This window comes from Chiloscyllium plagiosum, unplaced genomic scaffold (assembly GCF_037043375.1).
Source record: "Chiloscyllium plagiosum isolate Xiang-an unplaced genomic scaffold, Cpla_swu_hap1 HiC_scaffold_32, whole genome shotgun sequence".
NCBI classification, from domain to species: domain Eukaryota; kingdom Metazoa; phylum Chordata; class Chondrichthyes; order Orectolobiformes; family Hemiscylliidae; genus Chiloscyllium; species Chiloscyllium plagiosum.
The window spans coordinates 21641381-21661141 of NW_028270170.1; the positions used below are offsets into that span (position 1 = coordinate 21641381).

Sequence of the window (19761 nt, forward strand, 5' to 3'; positions counted from 1 at the left end):
ATTGTGAATTACAGCAACATGAATTCAGATAGCAGGTTTCACTTCATTTTACTTTCAAGGAACACTCAATTTTATTCTCTCACCTGCATCATGATGTTGAAGGAGTTTATTGATGTATAAAACTCTGTATGCTACAAACAGTACAAATATTTTGAAGTAGCTTAAATGGTAATATTCTGCCAAACAATTTTGGTATGTTAATACTTATGCATTTAGTCATTTAATTTCATTTGCATTTTAAATTTAATATCATATTCTGAACTATTCAAAAAAATGCTCCAACTTTTCAGTTCAGAAAACTCTGAAGCACAGTAAGTGGCCACCAGATGGCATTGATGGGCTACCTGAGGGAAGACTATTAGGTCAGGCTCAGAATATTTTGCCTTTTTGCTAAGTGTATTTGAGACAAAATAATCTTAGAATAGAATACAAGTAACAAAATAGGCAGTAAATATTTGCGTTATTTAGATTTTGTGCTGTTGTTTAGATTACATTGACGAGAAATAGATAATATGCTAATTCTAAGGTCAATATTATGCTAATATTCAATCCCTAGAGAAATAAGATTACTTTGGGATGTGCTGTAAATTAAATCCACTCCGAATCACAGAATCCTCCAGTGCAGAGGATGCCACTTAGCCAAATGTACTTGTGCTGGCCTTTTGAAAGACTAGTCATGCTTAGACCAATTTTCCTACATTTTTGTCCATTACCATTTAAGTTTCTTATCTTCAGATAGTTTATTTTTAAAGTTATTTAAAGAATTAAGTTCTAGCATCTTTTCAACTGAACTTTCCCAGATTCCAACAACTTAAGCTTAAATGAATTATACATACGATATGTGTTATCACCGAAAAATCAATGATGTTGACATGATTAAATAAACTTTGCGTGAGAGAAACAGTCCAGAAATGTCTAAATAAAAACCCTGACTAGGCTGTATATTTTCATACTAATTAAATCTCAGTGCTCTTAAGGGCAATCTCTGTATATTTCAGGATCAGGTAGAGAGGTTGTTCATCGGTTGGTGAAAGGTGATGAGGAAAATATAGGAAAGTAAATACTTAAGTTAGCTCGCTGAGCTGGAAGATTTGTTTCCAAACATTTTGTCACCATACAAGGTGACATCATCAGCGAGAGTCTCCAGTGAAGCGCTGGTGGTAGGTTCCGCCTCTCTATTTATACCACCAGACTCTCACTGATGATGTTACCTAGTATAGTGATGAAATGTCTGAAAACAAACCTTCCAGCTCAGTGAGCTAAATTACATATTTATCACCAACCTGAGCTACAAATCTTCTCACAAATTGCTAATATGGGAATGTGGATGCAAGGAATGTCAGATCAGCTATGATCCTGTTGAATGGCGGAGCAGGCTTGAGGGGCTCAATAGCCCACTCCTGTACCTATTTCCTATGGTTTTATCATCAATACTTTACTGATACAAAATTAATGAATATGTCACAACATTACCTTCACAAGTTTCATAAATTGGTCTATCGCTTGTTCCTCCTGAGGAAACTGCCTCTTTAACGCATCAATAAACTCTTGTTTCCCTCTGTGGAGCTCGTACTTACGAACGTTCTCATTTTTACCCAGGATGATAGTATCATATTGATTGTCCATTTGAATCCATTCCAGTTGTCCTTCAGTGATTTGGTCCATAATTACTCTCAGGAGCCCACATTCGTGCATTTGCCCTACGTAATGAATACCTGGAAACACAAGAGATTTGCATCAATAGAAATGATATCTGATATTTACCATAAAGGTCAGAGAGTTTGAATCTTTGGACGCACCAAGGCTTGGAGCAGCCGTTGACAGAATTTGAAAATTGCAATGCTCGTCCAGCCATCTTGTTTTTGTCCTTTTACCAATGGAAACACTTTCTCTTGATATACTCCATCCAACCCACTCATGACTTTGAAAACCTCTATCAAATATTTTGTTAGCGTCCTTCTGTCCAAGGAGAACTGTCTCAACTTCCTTAATCTATTCTCAAAATTGAACTTTATTGCTCTTAGAATTATTACTGTAAATTGCTTTTGTATTCTCTCCAATGTGTTCACATCCATCCCATAAGGTGCCATCCACAACTGTACACAATATTCCAGCTGAGTTCTAATGAGAGTCTTATACAAGTTTAACATCACCTCCTTGTCTTGTATTCTATGTGCTTCTCTACATTAAAAAAAAGTCCTCATCTTCCAGAATAAATATTCTCGCAGGGCTATTTGAGAGTGCTGGAGGTTTGAAGCAAGAAAGGCAGGGGCTGGGAACCTGAGTGGAGAAATAAGAGTCAAACGAATATGAAAAGTAGAAAGTAATTTAGAAGACAGGTGAAACACGGGTGAACCGATGACAGACAAAAAATCTTAAAAGATAAACGTTAAGCTAATATATCTGAATGTTTGGAGCATTTGCAATAGATTGAGGAAATGTCACTGCAAATAGTTATGAATGGGTACAATATCATTATGATTATGGAAACATGGCTACAAGGTGACCAAGTTTGGAAAGTGAACTTACAAGGCTAATCAATACAAAGGAAGGATTGACAAAAATGAAAAGGAGGTGGGATGGTATTATTTGTAAAGTGGGAAATGAGTGAAGTCATGAGGAAAGACATTGGCTCAGAAGATCTAGATGAAAATTCAGCTTGTATGGAATTAAGAATGAACAAAGGCGGAAAGCATTTGTGCGAGTTGTCTGTACTGCCGCTGATGAATAGTAGATGGCATTAAACAGAAAATTACAGATGCAGGCTGCAGGGATGATCCATTACTTAGGGATGATGGTAATCTACATTTAGACTGGGAAAACCACAGGGCAATAATACTGTGGTAGATTAATCCACGCGTGATGATTGTTGTGTTGACATGGATCACATGTAGGTCTAGAATTCCCTGCTATGCACGTGCCATGGTCCACTCAGAAGAAAAAATAATGAGATAGGACAGTGGCGTCAGCTATTCACAATGTAAATCAACAACTTGGATGAGGGAATCCAATATAATATTTCCAACTTTGCTGATGGCACAAACCTAGATCAGATTGAGAGTGGTGAGGAGGAAGTGAAGAGATTTCAAGGTGATTTAGGCAAGTTGAATGAGTAAACAAATGCATTACAGGGGCAGTGTAACGTGGATAAGCACGAAGTTATCAATGTTGGTAGGAAAAACAGAATGGCAGAGCATTATTTAAATGGTGATAGATTGGGAAATGTTGAGGAAGAAAGGCGCCTGGGTGTCCCAATCACTGAAAGAAAACATACATGAGTAGCAAACAGGAAGGCAAATAGTATGTTGGCCTTCAATGAAAGAGAGTTGGAGTACAGGAGCAAGGATACCCTCCTGCAGCTGAACATGGCTTGGTGAGACCATACCTAGATTACAGTGTATAACTTTTGTCTCCTTAACTAAGGAAAGATATACTAGCCGTAGAAGGATTGAAGCGAAGTGAAATAACTCCACAGAGACTGGTATCCCATCACTAAGTCACCCTTTATTTACATGTGCTGAGTTCTTGACACTGATCCAGCTCCCTGAGAGCCAGCTGTCAGCGTGAACAAGATGTCTGGCCCTCCTGTTTTTTTTTCAGTGACAAGCACTGCCCTTCACATCAAAGGGCAAATCTCCTGTTTATTTTTTTTTTATCGACACACCCCCTTTTTAAAATTTCTTTTTTCTTAAATTTAACCGCCACACTACCGCCTAACTGCGGTAGTGCTTATTTTTCCCCAGCACCCATTGTGTGTGTGTGCAGGTGTGAGACACAGTGAGAGACACAAGGTGCACAAATCTTTATTCAATTTCCACCACCAGGAAGAAAGGAAAACACCCGACTGGCCAGTGACAAGCACTGCCCTTCACATCAAAGGGCAGTGCTGTGTGATCAAGGCACTCCTGTTTTTATCTGTCAGCCAGGGCTCCCTGATTGGACCAGGTACAATCAGGGAGCTCATATTCTATGGGATCCACCTGGCTGACCTTGTTACAATCATTACCCAAAGGGTCACCAGATTATTTTCAGGCATAGCAGTGGAACTGCCGTTGTCAAGGATATGTTTATGGGATGCTGCCTATATTCGAACAGTTGTTGATTAGCGGTTAAAAATACATGATCTTGTTCAGTATTTCAATAGAGTACAGTTATGCCGATACTCCTTTTTGCTCTGTTTTAACTGTGTTGCAGGAATAAAGTGTATTTTGGTTAAAGCTTAGCGGTGGACTAATTGGATCATATCTGGAACACAGGAGCCTTACACTTATATTTTAAACAATATAAAACTTAAGGTCTAGGCTACCTGGGGGTTCTGGCCTGGTCTATAACAGCTATAACCATGTTGGGTGTGAAGCAGTCTCGATGAGCTGAATGACCTCCTCCTGCCCCTGCTTTTACCTTCTATCTCACTTCTGGCTCTTTTCCCAAATCTTTGTGCTCCAGTTTTGACTGACATTGGAAAGAATGCCTTCTTATTTATTCCATCAAAATCTTGAAAGCCTTCAGAATTTTGATCATCTTTGTTAAAAACCCCCAAAACCCGTGACACCCCATTGTTGTAGAGATAGACATATAGGATAAGGATTTGGCACAATCTCATTCGATTAGGTTTTTTTGTTCATTTTGGTTTTTAAATGGCTTGAAGATATGTATTCTAGCTGCAAATAAGAAATGGTTAAATTGTTTATTCCCATGCTGCTTCAGTACATTGATCATTTGAAAATAAAGAGTTTCCTCAGCCAAGAGAAGGCCTTTATTGGCAGTGTTGACTTAAAATTGAGAAAATATACAGGACAGTGGGGCTAGATTTGCTATGGTAATCATCCAACCAGTGTTATGTCAGGAAAATGCTCAATTTGTGGACGTTTTGTTCACAATAACTTTCCTCAGAAAGTAAAGCGTTGTCTCTAGGTTTCTATAAAGGCATATAAATATCTCCTTCACAATCTGTCAAGACAGGCAATATTTAAACAATTGACCATAAAGGAGGTGTAAGATAATATTCTTCATTGTATATGATTACTACTTGGACATTGAGATCCTTTACTGCCATTAGGACTGAAAGCATCACTCTGTCTGCGAGCAGGCCATTTAGAGTACAGGGTTAATACTCAGCTGGATAAACAGTACTGCAGTACTAATGCAAGAGATGACAGCAGACTCTGGAGAGATTCTATGTACAGCCTCAGGATAAGCTTACAGTTGTAAATAGTGAGCAGAATTTCATTTGGAAAGGCAGCTTTATCAGCAGCTTAGACTTGAGCAGCCTGACTACATCCCTTTTTGTTAAGGACAAAATCTCCTTTAAGGTCTCATTGAAAACAGATGGTGACAGTGAGTGACCGATACAACAGGTATGGGGCCTAGATACCAAACGTACATCTTCAATAAAAATCCATTTGTACATATGCTTTACGATCAGGAAACCAATTGACTTCAAAAAGAGCACCAGTAACACAATGGCAAGCATAGATTTGGTGCAAAGGTAAGAGGCCTATAATCAGTGTAATTGCAGGCCCCGGTCTTACCTGAGGCAGCAATCCCCCCAGGAGAGATCCCATGTAGCTATCCCGAGGGCAATCTCCAGGAGAGATCCCAAGAGATTTTTCTGGAGGAGCGTTCCAAAGAACTATCGCCAGGAGAAGAATTCCAACAGCTGACACCAATAGCTATTTCCCAGAGCTATCTCCAGAAGGGAGATCTGGGAGACTGACACAGGCTTATTGTGAACCAGGGAACCCACGGCACGGGATCACAACCAGCACACCTAAGAAACAACAAACTCCGAAAACCACTGACCCGACCGACACCACAAGCCTCAGACACATCCCAAGGTAAAAATCGGGCCCACAAAACCAGCAGAAAATAAGGAAAACCAAGAACTCACCCAACAGATTCACTACCCATCCCATCGCATCAGTGGACTCAACCCTGACTGAAGGCCTTTCAGCCCGAAGTCCTCACCCAGGTCCTGGATACGGCAAGCAGGAACAGCCAGCAATACTTCAAAGTTGCGTTTTCCTCCATGGTGAGCTTAAACACCCAAGAACCCAGAGTTTCCAACCTAGCCAACAGGGAGTGGAAGGGGGATGGTGACAGTGCATGGGACCCCAAAGGTAGGAAGCCTGATTAAAGTTTCTGTGATTAAAACCATTGTTTTAATTTCTAATAGTGTTTTATCTAATAAATAGTATATGTAATAGTATTACTGATCTCTGTATAATTGATTGTGTTAATTTCATTGTTTATCACATTCACCTTTATTTCTTGAGTTATACTTACTTTTTGCACTGGAAATAAATGCAGAGATTCTTCTGCCCCGAAACACTTGGTTACTGCTGTCTTCATTACACATTCTCTAAATACGTCCAATGTCTAGAACCAGGGATCTGGGGCTGATTCGAACCACCTAAAATTGGCAATTTACTGCGTGCAAACTAGAACCCTACAGATTTAACAATCTTCAGAGGATATTCTAAGGTCTCCTGGATATACTAGAGTGTTGGACAGAAGTTTCATAGGGTGGCCTATTGTGGAAGAAATTGGAAGAAATGTCTTTGAACTACCTCACTTGCCACAATCACAAACAAAATTTGCTACTTCAGAAAGAAGAAAAGATATAAAATAGATACAAGCCTTCAGGAGGATGGGCCAGCTGTCCTGAAGTCCAAATGCCATTTGGTTCCTCCTTGGTTATTTTGTTCATCCATTCACAGACACCATCTATCACTATGAACTGTTATACAAATCTTTATCTCAAGGTCTTCAGTATTTTCACTGCCAGTCCTACACAAGCCCTTGCTATCTGCATCCTAGATGTGTGCTTCTGTCCCGTGACACACTGATTTCAAATTAGTTATTCTGGTTTACAAATCCCTTCATGATCCTGAATATTTCTATCACCGCAGCCACCTCCAGCCTTACTCTCCAGGTCTGTTGTTCTTGGAGCTTGTTTTCTGTACATCCATATCCTGTATTTTAGAGGTAGAGACTTCAGTTGCCTTGATCCTACTGCTATGGACCAGACCAAACATCCTCCAGATATATCCAGGAGATAATCTAGACCCTATCTTTTTCTTAATTTAAAGTTAAATGTGAGGTGTCGTGTTCCAGATGCAATTCGATTGGTCAAACTACTCATTATTAAGCAAAACATAATTTATTTTTATACTACAGTTAAAATATAGACAAGATTAAGATCAAAAAGAAAAAAATTGGCTTAACTGTCAAAATGTTGTTAAAAAGTAGGCATATTAACTATTACTAATTAACTGTTTCAATGTAGTAACATCCCATAAACACACCCTTGGCAAAGGCAAATTTAGTAAACTAGATAGTCTTGTCGGCAATTCTCCAGTCCAGGAGGAAACAACATCAAGACAGAACTCTTGGAGAGAGAGAGAGAGAGAGTACCAGGAAGAGATGTACTGCAGCTTCCAAATCCAGCTTCAAGACCCCCGCAACTGCTACTGAAAAACTGAAATTAAAAATCCTGCCTCTGGGAGAGCTTGACATTACCATTTGGGAATGTCATGTTACAGCTATACAGTTAGGTCACTTTTGCGTTACTCAATCAATTCTGCTCTCCCTGCTTTAGGAAGGATGTTGTTCAACTTAAAAGGGTGCAGAAAAGATTTCCAAGGATGTCGTCAGGGCTGGAGTGTTTAAGCTATAAGGAGAGGCTGAATAGGCTGGGGCTGATTTCCCTTGAGTGCCGGAAGCTGAGGGGTGACCTTGTAAAAGTTTATAAAATCTTGAGGGGCAAGGATTAGGTATAGAGCCAAGGTTTTTTTTTTGGAGGGTAGGGGAGTCCAAAACTAGAGGGCATAGGTTTAAGTGAGAGGGAAAAGATTTAAAAGTGACCTAAGGAGCAACTTTTTCACACAGAGGTTGGTGCATGTATGGAATGAGCTGCTAAAGGAAGTGGTGGAGGCTGGTGCAATTACAGCATTTAAAAGGCATCTGGATGAGCATATCTCTCTAAATCTGGGTCAAATGCTGGCAAATGGGATGAGCCCAGATTTAGGATATCTGGTCGGCATGGACGAGTTGGACCGAAGGGTCTCTTTCTTGTATTGTACATCTCTATGATTCTCTGACTCTATTCATGCTGCTTCTATTGTTCTAACTCTTAAAAAAGAAAACAAAGCCTCACAATCTGTTGACCTTATTAGTTTCAAATAGACAGTTCAATCTTAAAACATTGCTTCAAACAAGCAAACCAATACACAATTCACTTCTTAAAGCCATAGTATCATGACAGTGCTCTTCTGAACATTTTACTGAACCACTTGCCCATCCTATAAAAATGGCCTCAGCAGCAATCTTCTCAATGATGTTCGCAATCTTTCCTTTCCCTTCTACTGTTACTTCTTGTCTGCTCCTTTCATTGTGAAGCCTGTGCAATGCTTTAGTACATTATAAGAACTTATTCTAAGTCATTGCTGTTTCACACAATAGGAATAAGATTAACAATCAGATCAAGGAAGATAACTGATTCATTAAAAGGACAGAGGTCAATCTTCAAGTAAATGATGTGGCCGTGATGTTTTTGGACTGGGGTGGACAAAGCCAAAAATCACATGATACCAGGTTATAGTCCAACTGATTTATTTGAAACCACAAGCTTTCAGAGATCCACCTCCTTCCTCATGCTCTGAAAACTTGTGGTTTCAAATAAATCTTTTGGACTATAACCCGGTGTCATGAGATTTTTGAATTAATTGAATGAAACAAGATAACAATGGATGGAGGTCAAGAGGTAGTGTGTCTAAACTATTTTCATAAGGAATTAGCTCAGGATATTAGTAGCTCATCTAATTCCATGATTATAATGAAAGATCATGAAGTTACCAGAGATAGGAGGTCAGTCCGCTCAGTTGGTTGCATGGCTGGGTAACACCAATAGCACTGGTTGAGATCACTTTGAAGGCCTTGCCTTCTTAACATTGACCTTTACCTGGGGCATGGTAAAAGGTCAGGTTAAACCACCAACAATTGTCTCTCTCTCTCTCTCTCTCTTATGTGAGAGTGGCCCTCTGGGACTGTGTTGACTCTACCACATAGGATTCAGAGAATACAAATACTTTAGAAATGTCTTACCAACATCAAACTCAAATCCTTTTTCACTGAAGGTATGACAACAGCCTCCAGCCTGGTCATGTTGCTCCAACACTATAACACGCTTGCCTGCTTTGGCCAGAACTGCAGCCACTGTCAGTCCTCCAATTCCACTGCCAATCACAATGGCATCAAGATGATCGGGCACTTTGCCTGTGGAAAAACCTGGAAAGACAGGCAAAGGTACTGCTGTAGTACTTGTGACAATATTTGCTGCACACATTTTATATTGGATTAAAACAGCTCCCGGTGCAAATGTACAGACCCTTCCTGAAGATTTCTAATTTCTGAAAAGTTGAGAGATGCCATTTCTAACCATTTAATGGAATTTTCCAATGGCAGCATACTGCTGAATAAACAGATGCATTTAATTCAGATGCAGTCGCAAAAAAACGGATTAGATGAATATTAGATGTACTTAGCATGAACTCTGTCACAGCCAGAGGATATATGGCTTTGAGTTGCTCAGCAGGACCCCAGCAAATTGGTTTTTAATTAAACACAAAGTAATTTATATTATGTTTGACGCTTGCTGATCTTTCAGTATCATATATCAACTTTACCTTCAGGAGATCTTCTTTCATGAGCAATTCAGCACTAAGAATTTCCTTAATGATACTGAGAAGACCTTAAAAGTTTTGATATCATTGCCAATTAATAACAAGTGTATAAAGATGCAGGTTTGTCCAATAGTTCAATGGGTGACAATGTCATATCCAAAGTTACCTTTGAAAATCAATCTGCACTTCTGAACTCCAGATTTGTTTTTGGATTGTAGACATTTATTTCTTTTTAGTTCCTTCAGGTTTTAGACTTTTTTCCTGAGATGTGACCATTGCTGGCAAGACCAGCATTTCCCGCTCGTCCAAAGTTCCCTGGGAAGGTGATGGTGAGTTATCTTACTGAATAGCTGCAGTCCAACTAATGTAGGTCTAGCCACAGTGTTGGACTTTCCTGTAGCAGGACTTTCCTGATATATCTGAATATTATCTGAACCATAACAGACGGCGATCACTTTGGAGTCACATATGTATTGAACAAAGGAAGGATGGGAATGTTTCAATGTGATTTATATTTTAAAAATTGAATTTTAAAGACAGTCCGATAGTAGTTTATGCTTCTTTAAATTTGTTCTTGGGAGGTTAGTGTTGTTGGTTGTGTAAGTGCTTATTGCCCATTCCTCATTGCACAGAGTACAGTTAAGAGTTGACCACAATTACTGTAGAGGTAAAAACAATGACTGCAGATGCTGGAAACCAGATTCTGGATCAGTGGTGCTGGAAGAGCACAGCAATTCAGGCAGCATCCGAAGACAGGCAAAATCAACGTTTCGGGCAAAAGCCCTTCATCAGGAATAAAGGCAGAGAGCCTGAAGCGTGGAGAGATAAGCTAGAGGAGGGTGGGGGTGGGGAGAGAGTGGCATAGAGTACAATAGGTCAGTGGGGAAGGAGATGAAGGTGATAGGTCAGGGAGGAGAGGGTGGAGTGGATAGGTGGAAAAGGAGCTGGGCAGGTCGGACAAGTCCGGACAGGTCAGGGATCGAGTTGCTGGAGGTTAGAAGCTAGGATGAGGTGGGGGAAGGGGAAATGAGGAAACTGTTGAAATCCACATTGATGCCCTGGGGTTGAAGTGTTCCGAGGCGGAAGATGAGGCGTTCTTCCTCCAGGCGTCTGGTGGTGAGGGAGCGGCGGTGGAGGAGGCCCAGCACCTCCATATCCTCGGCAGAGTGGGAGGGGGAGTTGAAATGTTGAGCCACTGGGCGATTTGGTTGATTGGTGCGGGTGTCTCGGAGATGTTCCCTAAAGCGCTCTGCTAGGAGGCGCCCAGTCTCCCCAATGTAGAGGAGACCGCATCGGGAGCAACGGATACAATAGATGATATTAGTGGATGTGCAGGTAAAACTTTGATGGATGTGGAAAGCTCCTTTGGGGCCTTGGATAGAGGTGAGGGAGGAGGTGTGGGCGCAGGTTTTACAGTTCCTGCGGTGGCAGGGGAAAGTGCCAGGATGGGAGGGTGGGTCGTAGGGGGGCGTGGACCTAACCAGGTAGTCACGGAGGGAACGGTCTTTGCGGAAGGCGGAGAGGGGTGGGGAGGGAAATATATCCCTGGTGGTGGGGTCTGTTTGGAGGTGGCGGAAATGTTGGCGGATGATTTGGTTTATGCGAAGGTTGGTAGGGTGGAAGGTGAGCACCAGGGGCGTTCTGTCCTTGTTGCGGTTGGAGGGGTTGGGTCTGAGGGCGGAGGTGCGGGATGTGGATGAGATGCGTTGGAGGGCATCTTTAACCACGTGGGAAGGGAAATTGCGGTCTCTAAAGAAGGAGGCCATCTGGTGTGTTCTATGGTGGAACTGCTCCTCCTGGGAGCAGATACGGCGGAGGCGGAGGAATTGGGAATACGGGATGGCATTTTTGCAAGAGGTAGGGTGGGAAGAGGTGTAATCCAGGTAGCTGTGGGAGTCGGTGGGTTTGTAGAAGATGTCAGTGTCAAGTCGGTCGTCACTGATGGAGATGGAGAGGTCCAGGAAGGGGAGGGAGGTGTCAGAGATGGTCCAGGTAAATTTAAGGTCAGGGTGGAATGTGTTGGTGAAGTTGATGAATCGCTCAACCTCCTCGCGGGAGCACGAGGTGGCGCCAATGCAGTCATCAATGTAGCGGAGGAAGAGGTGGGGAGTGGTGCCGGTGTAATTACGGAAGATCAACTGCTCTACGTAGCCAACAAAGAGACAGGCATAGCTGGGGCCCATACGTGTGCCCATGGCTACCCCTTTGGTCTGGAGGAAGTGGGAGGATTCAAAGGAGAAATTGTTAAGGGTGAGGACCAGTTCGGCCAAACGAATGAGAGTGTCGGTGGAGGGGTACTGTTGGGAACGTCTGGCGAGGAAAAAACGGAGGGCTTGGAGGCCCTGGTCATGGCGGATGGAGGTGTAGAGGGATTGGATATCCATGGTGAAGATGAGGCGTTGGGGGCCAGGGAAACGCATAAACCGGGCAGTGCGGGGTTCCAGGACTATGAGGTTGGAAGCTGTGGGTGGGAGATCTCCTGAGGTGATGAGGTAGAACCGCACTGCCCGGTTCTACCTCCTTCCCAAGATCCACAAGCCTGACCACCCTGGCCGACCCATTGTCTCAGCATGCTCCTGCCCCACTGAACTCATCTCTACCTACCTCGACACTGTCCTATCCCCCCTAGTCCAGGAACTCCCCACATACGTTCGAGACACCACCCACGCCCTCCACCTCCTCCAAGACTTCCGTTTCCCCGGCCCCCAACGCCTCATCTTCACCATGGATATCCAATCCCTCTACACCTCCATCCGCCATGACCAGGGCCTCCAAGCCCTCCGTTTTTTCCTCGCCAGACGTTCCCAACAGTACCCCTCCACCGACACTCTCATTCGTTTGGCCGAACTGGTCCTCACCCTTAACAATTTCTCCTTTGAATCCTCCCACTTCCTCCAGACCAAAGGGGTAGCCATGGGCACACGTATGGGCCCCAGCTATGCCTGTCTCTTTGTTGGCTACGTAGAGCAGTTGATCTTCCGTATTTACACCGGCACCACTCCCCACCTCTTCCTCCGCTACATTGATGACTGCATTGGCGCCACCTCGTGCTCCCGCGAGGAGGTTGAGCAATTCATCAACTTCACCAACACATTCCACCCTGACCTTAAATTTACCTGGACCATCTCTGACACCTCCCTCCCCTTCCTGGACCTCTCCATCTCCATCAGTGACGACCGACTTGACACTGACATCTTCTACAAACCCACCGACTCCCACAGCTACCTGGATTACACCTCTTCCCACCCTACCTCTTGCAAAAATGCCATCCCGTATTCCCAATTCCTCCGCCTCCGCCGTATCTGCTCCCAGGAGGAGCAGTTCCACCATAGAACACACCAGATAGCCTCCTTCTTTAGAGACCGCAATTTCCCTTCCCACGTGGTTAAAGATGCCCTCCAACGCATCTCATCCACATCCCGCACCTCCGCCCTCAGACCCAACCCCTCCAACCGCAACAAGGACAGAACGCCCCTGGTGCTCACCTTCCACCCTACCAACCTTCGCATAAACCAAATCATCCGCCAACATTTCCGCCACCTCCAAACAGACCCCACCACCAGGGATGTATTTCCCTCCCCACCCCTCTCCGCCTTCCGCAAAGACCGTTCCCTCCGTGACTACCTGGTTAGGTCCACGCCCCCCTACGACCCACCCTCCCATCCTGGCACTTTCCCCTGCCACCGCAGGAACTGTAAAACCTGCGCCCACACCTCCTCCCTCATCTCTATCCAAGGCCCCAAAGGAGCTTTCCACATCCATCAAAGTTTTACCTGCACATCCACTAATATCATCTATTGTATCCGTTGCTCCCGATGCGGTCTCCTCTACATTGGGGAGACTGGGCGCCTCCTAGCAGAGCGCTTTAGGGAACATCTCCGAGACACCCGCACCAATCAACCAAATCGCCCAGTGGCTCAACATTTCAACTCCCCCTCCCACTCTGCCGAGGATATGGAGGTGCTGGGCCTCCTCCACCGCCGCTCCCTCACCACCAGACGCCTGGAGGAAGAACGCCTCATCTTCCGCCTCGGAACACTTCAACCCCAGGGCATCAATGTGGATTTCAACAGTTTCCTCATTTCCCCTTCCCCCACCTCATCCTAGCTTCTAACCTCCAGCAACCCGATCCCTGACCTGTCCGGACTTGTCCGACCTGCCCAGCTCCTTTTCCACCTATCCACTCCACCCTCTCCTCCCTGACCTATCACCTTCATCTCCTTCCCCACTGACCTATTGTACTCTATGCCACTCTCTCCCCACCCCCACCCTCCTCTAGCTTATCTCTCCACGCTTCAGGCTCTCTGCCTTTATTCCTGATGAAGGGCTTTTGCCCGAAACGTTGATTTTGCCTGTCTTCGGATGCTGCCTGAATTGCTGTGCTCTTCCAGCACCACTGATCCAGAAACACAATTACTGTAGGCCAGACCAGATTAGGTTGACAGATTTTCCACCCTACAAACCATTAGTGAATTGGATGGGTTTTTAATGGCCATTAACAGTTATCTCCATCAGGCTGGCTTTTTAATTCCAGACATGTATTGAGTGCAAATTTCACCATTTGCCTCGGTGGGATTTGAACTCCCATGCCCAATACATTGTCATTTACCCAACCCCAAACCCTCCCCCCCCATACACAACCACTGGCCCTGTCATGACATGGGATGCTTTCAGCACAGCCAACTCATTTTCATCTACTTATGGTCTCCATTGTCAGCTTCGCTTCCTCCCTGGTTTCTCATTATCTACCCCTTTGTCTGCCTGTCTTTGACTCTGGGCTCCGTCTCCACCTATTTGCTCACTCCTTCCCAACTTTATACATCCCTCCTTCAGCATTTATCAGATCCTATCCTATTTCTGAAGAAAGGTCACTGGACACAAGATGTTAACTCTGCTCTCTCTATCTCCTCAGATTCTGCCAGACCTGCTGAGTTTCTCCAGCAACTTCTGTTTTTGCTGCAGATTTCCAGCATTCGCAGTTCTTTGTGCCCAGGGCATTAGACTGCGTCTCTGGATTACTAACGCAATGACAGTACAAATATGCCGCTGCCTTGTTCAATTCCGACATTATTAATTAATTGCCCCTGGAGCACTTCATTGAACTGGCAGCTTTCCACAGACTCACCAGCTCTTTCTCCAGGGCAATTAGGGATGGACAGTCAATGCTGGCAGTAATAGTCACATTTCAAGGAAAAAAATCTGAAGATTAAAGAATTATAAAGAAAATTAACCTCTCCAATACTACAAAATAATTGGAGTTTAATAATTGAACTCAATACTGGAACATTGATTCAGACTGATAGATTTCTAGTTCATAACAGTAACACTCAGCCATAACTCCAATTGGTCTCAGGATCTAATTGAACCCTCTTAGGGTCCGTGAATTGAGGAACATAATTGAGAGCAATTCTCCACCTCTTTCAATCCAAACTAGAAATACATATCTCTGGACTTGCTGCTATGCAGCAATAGGAAATCTTCAGGAAATAAAGAGAGAAAATTGGGACATAGTTCCTTTAGTAATTCAATAATTTATAAATGCCATATGGAATTTTTAACGTAAATCAGAATGATCTTATAGGTAAAATGGACTGGATCAGGAAACATGATTTTAATTACGGATTTGTTATAATTGGTTTCCTACTTGAGATGAGAGAGTGCAGTATGTAAATTTTACTGCAGGTCAAATTCCAAAATCTAATGATAAACATTAACATTTGTCTGATTTCAAAACTGCAAAGTAATGATAATTATATTAATGGTGGGCAGGAAGCCTGTTTTAAAAGTCCTAGGTTGTACCTAGAACCTGTCAGGCAGGCAAAAGTGAGGATTGCAGATGCTGGAAATCAGAGTCTAGATTAGAGTGGTGCTGGAAATGCACAGCAGGTCAGGCAGCATCCGAGGAGCAGGAAAATCAATGTTTTGGACAAAAGCCCTTCATCAGGACCTGGTACCTAATTTCTAGGGTGACATGGTGGCTCAGTGGTTTCTCTGCTGCCTTACAGTGCCAGGGACCTGGATTTTATTCCAACATTGGGTGAATGCCTGAGTGGAATTTGCAATGTTCTCCCTGTGTCTGTATGGGTTTCCTCCTCTGGTTTCTTCCCAACCTCCAAAGGTGTGCAGGTTAGATAGATTGGCCATGCTAAATTGCCCCTTGGTGGCTAGGGATGTGCAACTTGGTGGGTTATCCATAGTAAATGTGGGATTTTGGGTGTAGGGGGTTGGATCTGGGTGGGATGCTCTTTGGAGGGTGAGTGCAGACATGATGGGCTGAATGGCTCTTTTCCACACTGTAGTGATTCCATTTTCATTCAGGGTATAGCTACTGAGCTATGCCATATAGTGACTTCATAGAAGTGGATGCTTGGTCTGCAGAACCCCTCTGTATTGAGTAATGTTCAATCTAGCCTGTCATTGTGCACTCACAGGAGTGTAGCTCTCAGATTGCTACACAGTGGCAATGATAACTGGATCCACAGAACTAGTGGAAAAAGACCCAAGTGAAACATGGGGGCAATAAATCACATAGCCATCCCAGAGATGGGGAAAGTGAAACTCAGCAGTGACAGGGTGTGGCTAGCAATAGACCTGGAGGGAGACCTAAGCACTGATCTGAAGAATGGCTAAAACAGCACAGAAGTTGAAGAAATTGTGGGGAAAAGGCTCAAGGCAGAGTACACAGTTAGGAACAGGTAGAAATCTATGAGTCACATTATGAAAACTAAAGCAGAAGTGAAAACATTCGCAGAGGTAAGGCAGAAAGGAGCACTCAGCAAATATACTGAGAGTCAGTGCAAGAAGGAACAGGTTTCTTTCAATCCACAGAGAAACTTCACAGTGACTTGATTTCATAGAATTGTAACTGCAAAGAGAGAGGCAGGGGTAATGCTGCAGTGGAAACACAGAAAATTAAACACAGACCACGGCAGACCGTGGGAGTTTCTGCAAGATGGGATGCACAAAGTCAGGATGTCACATTCTTCCTGAGAATGTGACATGTCCACAATTAATTATCATTTCCTCTTGGTACACACTCCCAGGCCATATTTTGGCAAACAGAAATTAAAATAAACAGCTACAACCTGGATTGGACGTATCAATCCCTCTGGATGACGTGCCATTGCTGAGGTCCTGACCCGTCGGGCCATCCTCAGGTCATTTTTGGAGCTTGTCAAGTAGGAGAATTAGAATAAGAGATTGTAGCACGCTATACTTGGCTATAATGGAAAATAGATTATGGAGACCTTGCACATAATTCCTAATCCTCTTAATTCTTCATTAAATGAGCCTCCTTATCTAACTTTACACATCCTTCAGTTAGTGGGCACTGTAGATATATCAGCCTTTCCATCGAGACCACACTTGACAGTTTTCAACACCAGGTTGACCCATTTTCTCTCTTCTCAGAATTGTTCATTCTAACCAATGGCCCCTAATCAGGGAGGTGGCAGCATAGTGGTATTATTAACCTAGAGACTTAGATAAGGTCCTGGAGACCCAGGTTCAAATCCTGCCATGGCAGATAGTGGAACTTAGGTCATCTCTATTCATTTTACTAATTTCATCACTAACTAACAGAGACACGTCTCCAACTTTTACTGCTGCCTAGCCTTACGTTACTGACAGTTGCTGGTATCGTCAAAGGCAAAAGAATGATTGCAAGTTTACTTAAATGTTAATGTGGTAGCATTCCTTCCATTCATGGCGGCAGGTTGACTCAGTGGTTAGCACTGCTGCATCACAGTGCCAGGGACCCAGGTTCAATTGCCACCTAGGGCGACTGTCTGTGTGGAGTTTGCACATTCTCCCTGTGTTTGTGTGGGTTTCCTCCCACAATCCAAAGATGTAGAAGTTAGGTGAATTGGCCATGCTAAATTGCCCATAGTGTTCAGGGAAGTATAGGTTAGGTGCATTAATCAGGGGTAAATGTGGAGTAATACGATAGGGGAATTGGTCTGGGTGGGTTGCTCTTCGGAGGGTTAGTATGGACTTGTTGAGCCGAATGGCCTGTTTCCACACTGTAGGGGTTCTAAATTGAAATTGAAAAGAGCCTCAGGTAATGTCCTGGAGACCTAGGTTCAAATCCTGCCATGGCACGTAGTGGAATTTGTAATTCAATTAGAAGAAATCTTGAATAAGTGTTTAACGATGATTGTGAAACCACTGTTGATTGTCAAGAAAAAAACCCATCTGGTTTACTTGTGTCCTTTAAGGAAGGAATCTTTTGCCCTTAAATAGTCTAGCTTCCATGTGACTGCAGATCCACAGTAATGTGGTTGACTCTTAGCCGCCCTCTGGGCATTTAGGGATGGGCTGGCCTCACCAAAGACACTCACATTCCATCAATGAATTCGGTCTGAGACCTCAATCCCAATCCCAAACCCTGGACTCCCCGGTTTCAGAAGGAGTTAGACTCAGTTCTGCAGCAGGCAATGCATGTCACAACTGAAGCATAAAGACAGCTGAAACAAAAATGTAATGACCACTTCTCACATTATTGTGACCTATATTTGTCAATGAGAATTAAAAATAGTTGAGTTCTGTCTATGCTTGTTAGTATGTTACAGCCAGCTTTGTATTCCATATATTTATCAGTCAAAGTTAATAAAACTATTGAGAAACAAATCAATCAGCCAAATAGTTTTAACCATCAATTACGTAATGTTCTTAAAGGTTATACTGTCTTAGTTTGGCCACAATTATAACATAAAATTATTTTTGTTCAGGCTCTGTACTCTGTGTCACGAACCTACATGCTCTTGTGGATATGGAAGATGCTAATCAAAGTTAAATGACGCACCTTGCTTAAGGATTTTGTTCCTGGCAGCTCTGTCCACTACCAAAGGTTGAGGGGGTTTTCTGACATCAACAGCGAAAGGATTTGCACTTGTAGTGAGAAACAAATAGACTGAAATAACTAGAAGTAAAAGAAACACGAGAAACAGAAACAGCAACATGCTGATTGAACTAAATGTTGACAGCAAAGCAGCAAGGAGTCAAAGTCAAACATAGATAATGAGCAAAGGCCAGCTGGAGGGAGATAAGGACAGAGAGTGAAAGCAGAATCCCATGCACATTTTTTTTGCAATCTGTAAATAAAATTTAAAACAAAGAAATCTTTTTAGATCATTTTAATGTCATTCCTTCCCTGCCAAAGGCTATAACATCAAAGCATGACTTGAAAACAACTAGTGTTTTGTTGACAAAATCAATAACATTATCATCAACAATTCTAATAAACCAGGTCTCAATGCTGCCACTTCTTTATTCAGGAGTTCCGACAGTGTGGAAACAGGCCATTTGGCCCAACAAGTCCACACAGACCCTCTGAAGAGGAACCCACCCAGACCCATTTCCCCTACCTATATCTACCCCTGACTAATGCACCTAACTTACACATCCCTGAACAGTATGGGCAGTTTGGCATGGCCAATTCATCTAACCTACATATCTTTGGATTGCGAGGAAACCAGAATACCTGGAGGAAACTCAATTAGACAGTGGAGAAAGTGCAAACTCCATACAGACATTTCTCCGAGGCTAGAATCAAGCCCGGGTCCCTGGCACTATGAGGTAACTTTACTAACCACTAAGCCACCATATCAACCAATGGTTAACCACATTTAGGGATCTATATATTGTAGGGGAAAAGTGCATTGAATAAATGTTCAGAGCATATGCAATATAGTGGATGAAATAATTCCACAGATAGATGTAAACTGATACGATATAATTTGGATTATGGAGACTTGGCTGCAGGGTGACCAGGGAATGGGAACTGAATCGAGCATAGAACAATCCAGTAAAGTACAGGCCCTTTGGCCCTTGATGTTGTACTGACCTTTTGTCCTACTCTAAGATCAAACTAACCTACATACCCTTCATTTGCCTATCCATAAGTCGCTTAAATGCCCCTAATGTATCTGATTCTACTACCACTGCTGGCAGTGCATTCCACACGCCCACCTCTCTCTATGTAAAGGACCAACCTCTGACATATCCCTAAACCTTCCACCAACCACATTAAAATTATGCCCCCTTGTGATAGCCATTTCTGCCCTAGGAAAAAAGAGTC

General features: G+C 43.2%; 1 protein-coding gene across 2 annotated transcripts in view; it reads right to left on the reverse strand.

Annotated features, from left to right (window-relative positions):
- Window positions 1-18643, reverse strand: part of LOC122539909 (all-trans-retinol 13,14-reductase) — a 47032-nt gene extending 28389 nt beyond the window's left edge. For both annotated transcript variants that reach the window (XM_043675070.2, XM_043675071.2), the window contains exons 1-3: window positions 18487-18643; window positions 9106-9288; window positions 1474-1715 (exon numbers count right to left, since the gene is read on the reverse strand). In XM_043675070.2, the coding sequence (XP_043531005.2) occupies window positions 1474-1715; window positions 9106-9288; window positions 18487-18643 (582 nt within the window). The remainder of the gene's footprint in view (window positions 1-1473; window positions 1716-9105; window positions 9289-18486) is intronic.
- Window positions 18644-19761: the final 1118 nt, after the last annotated feature.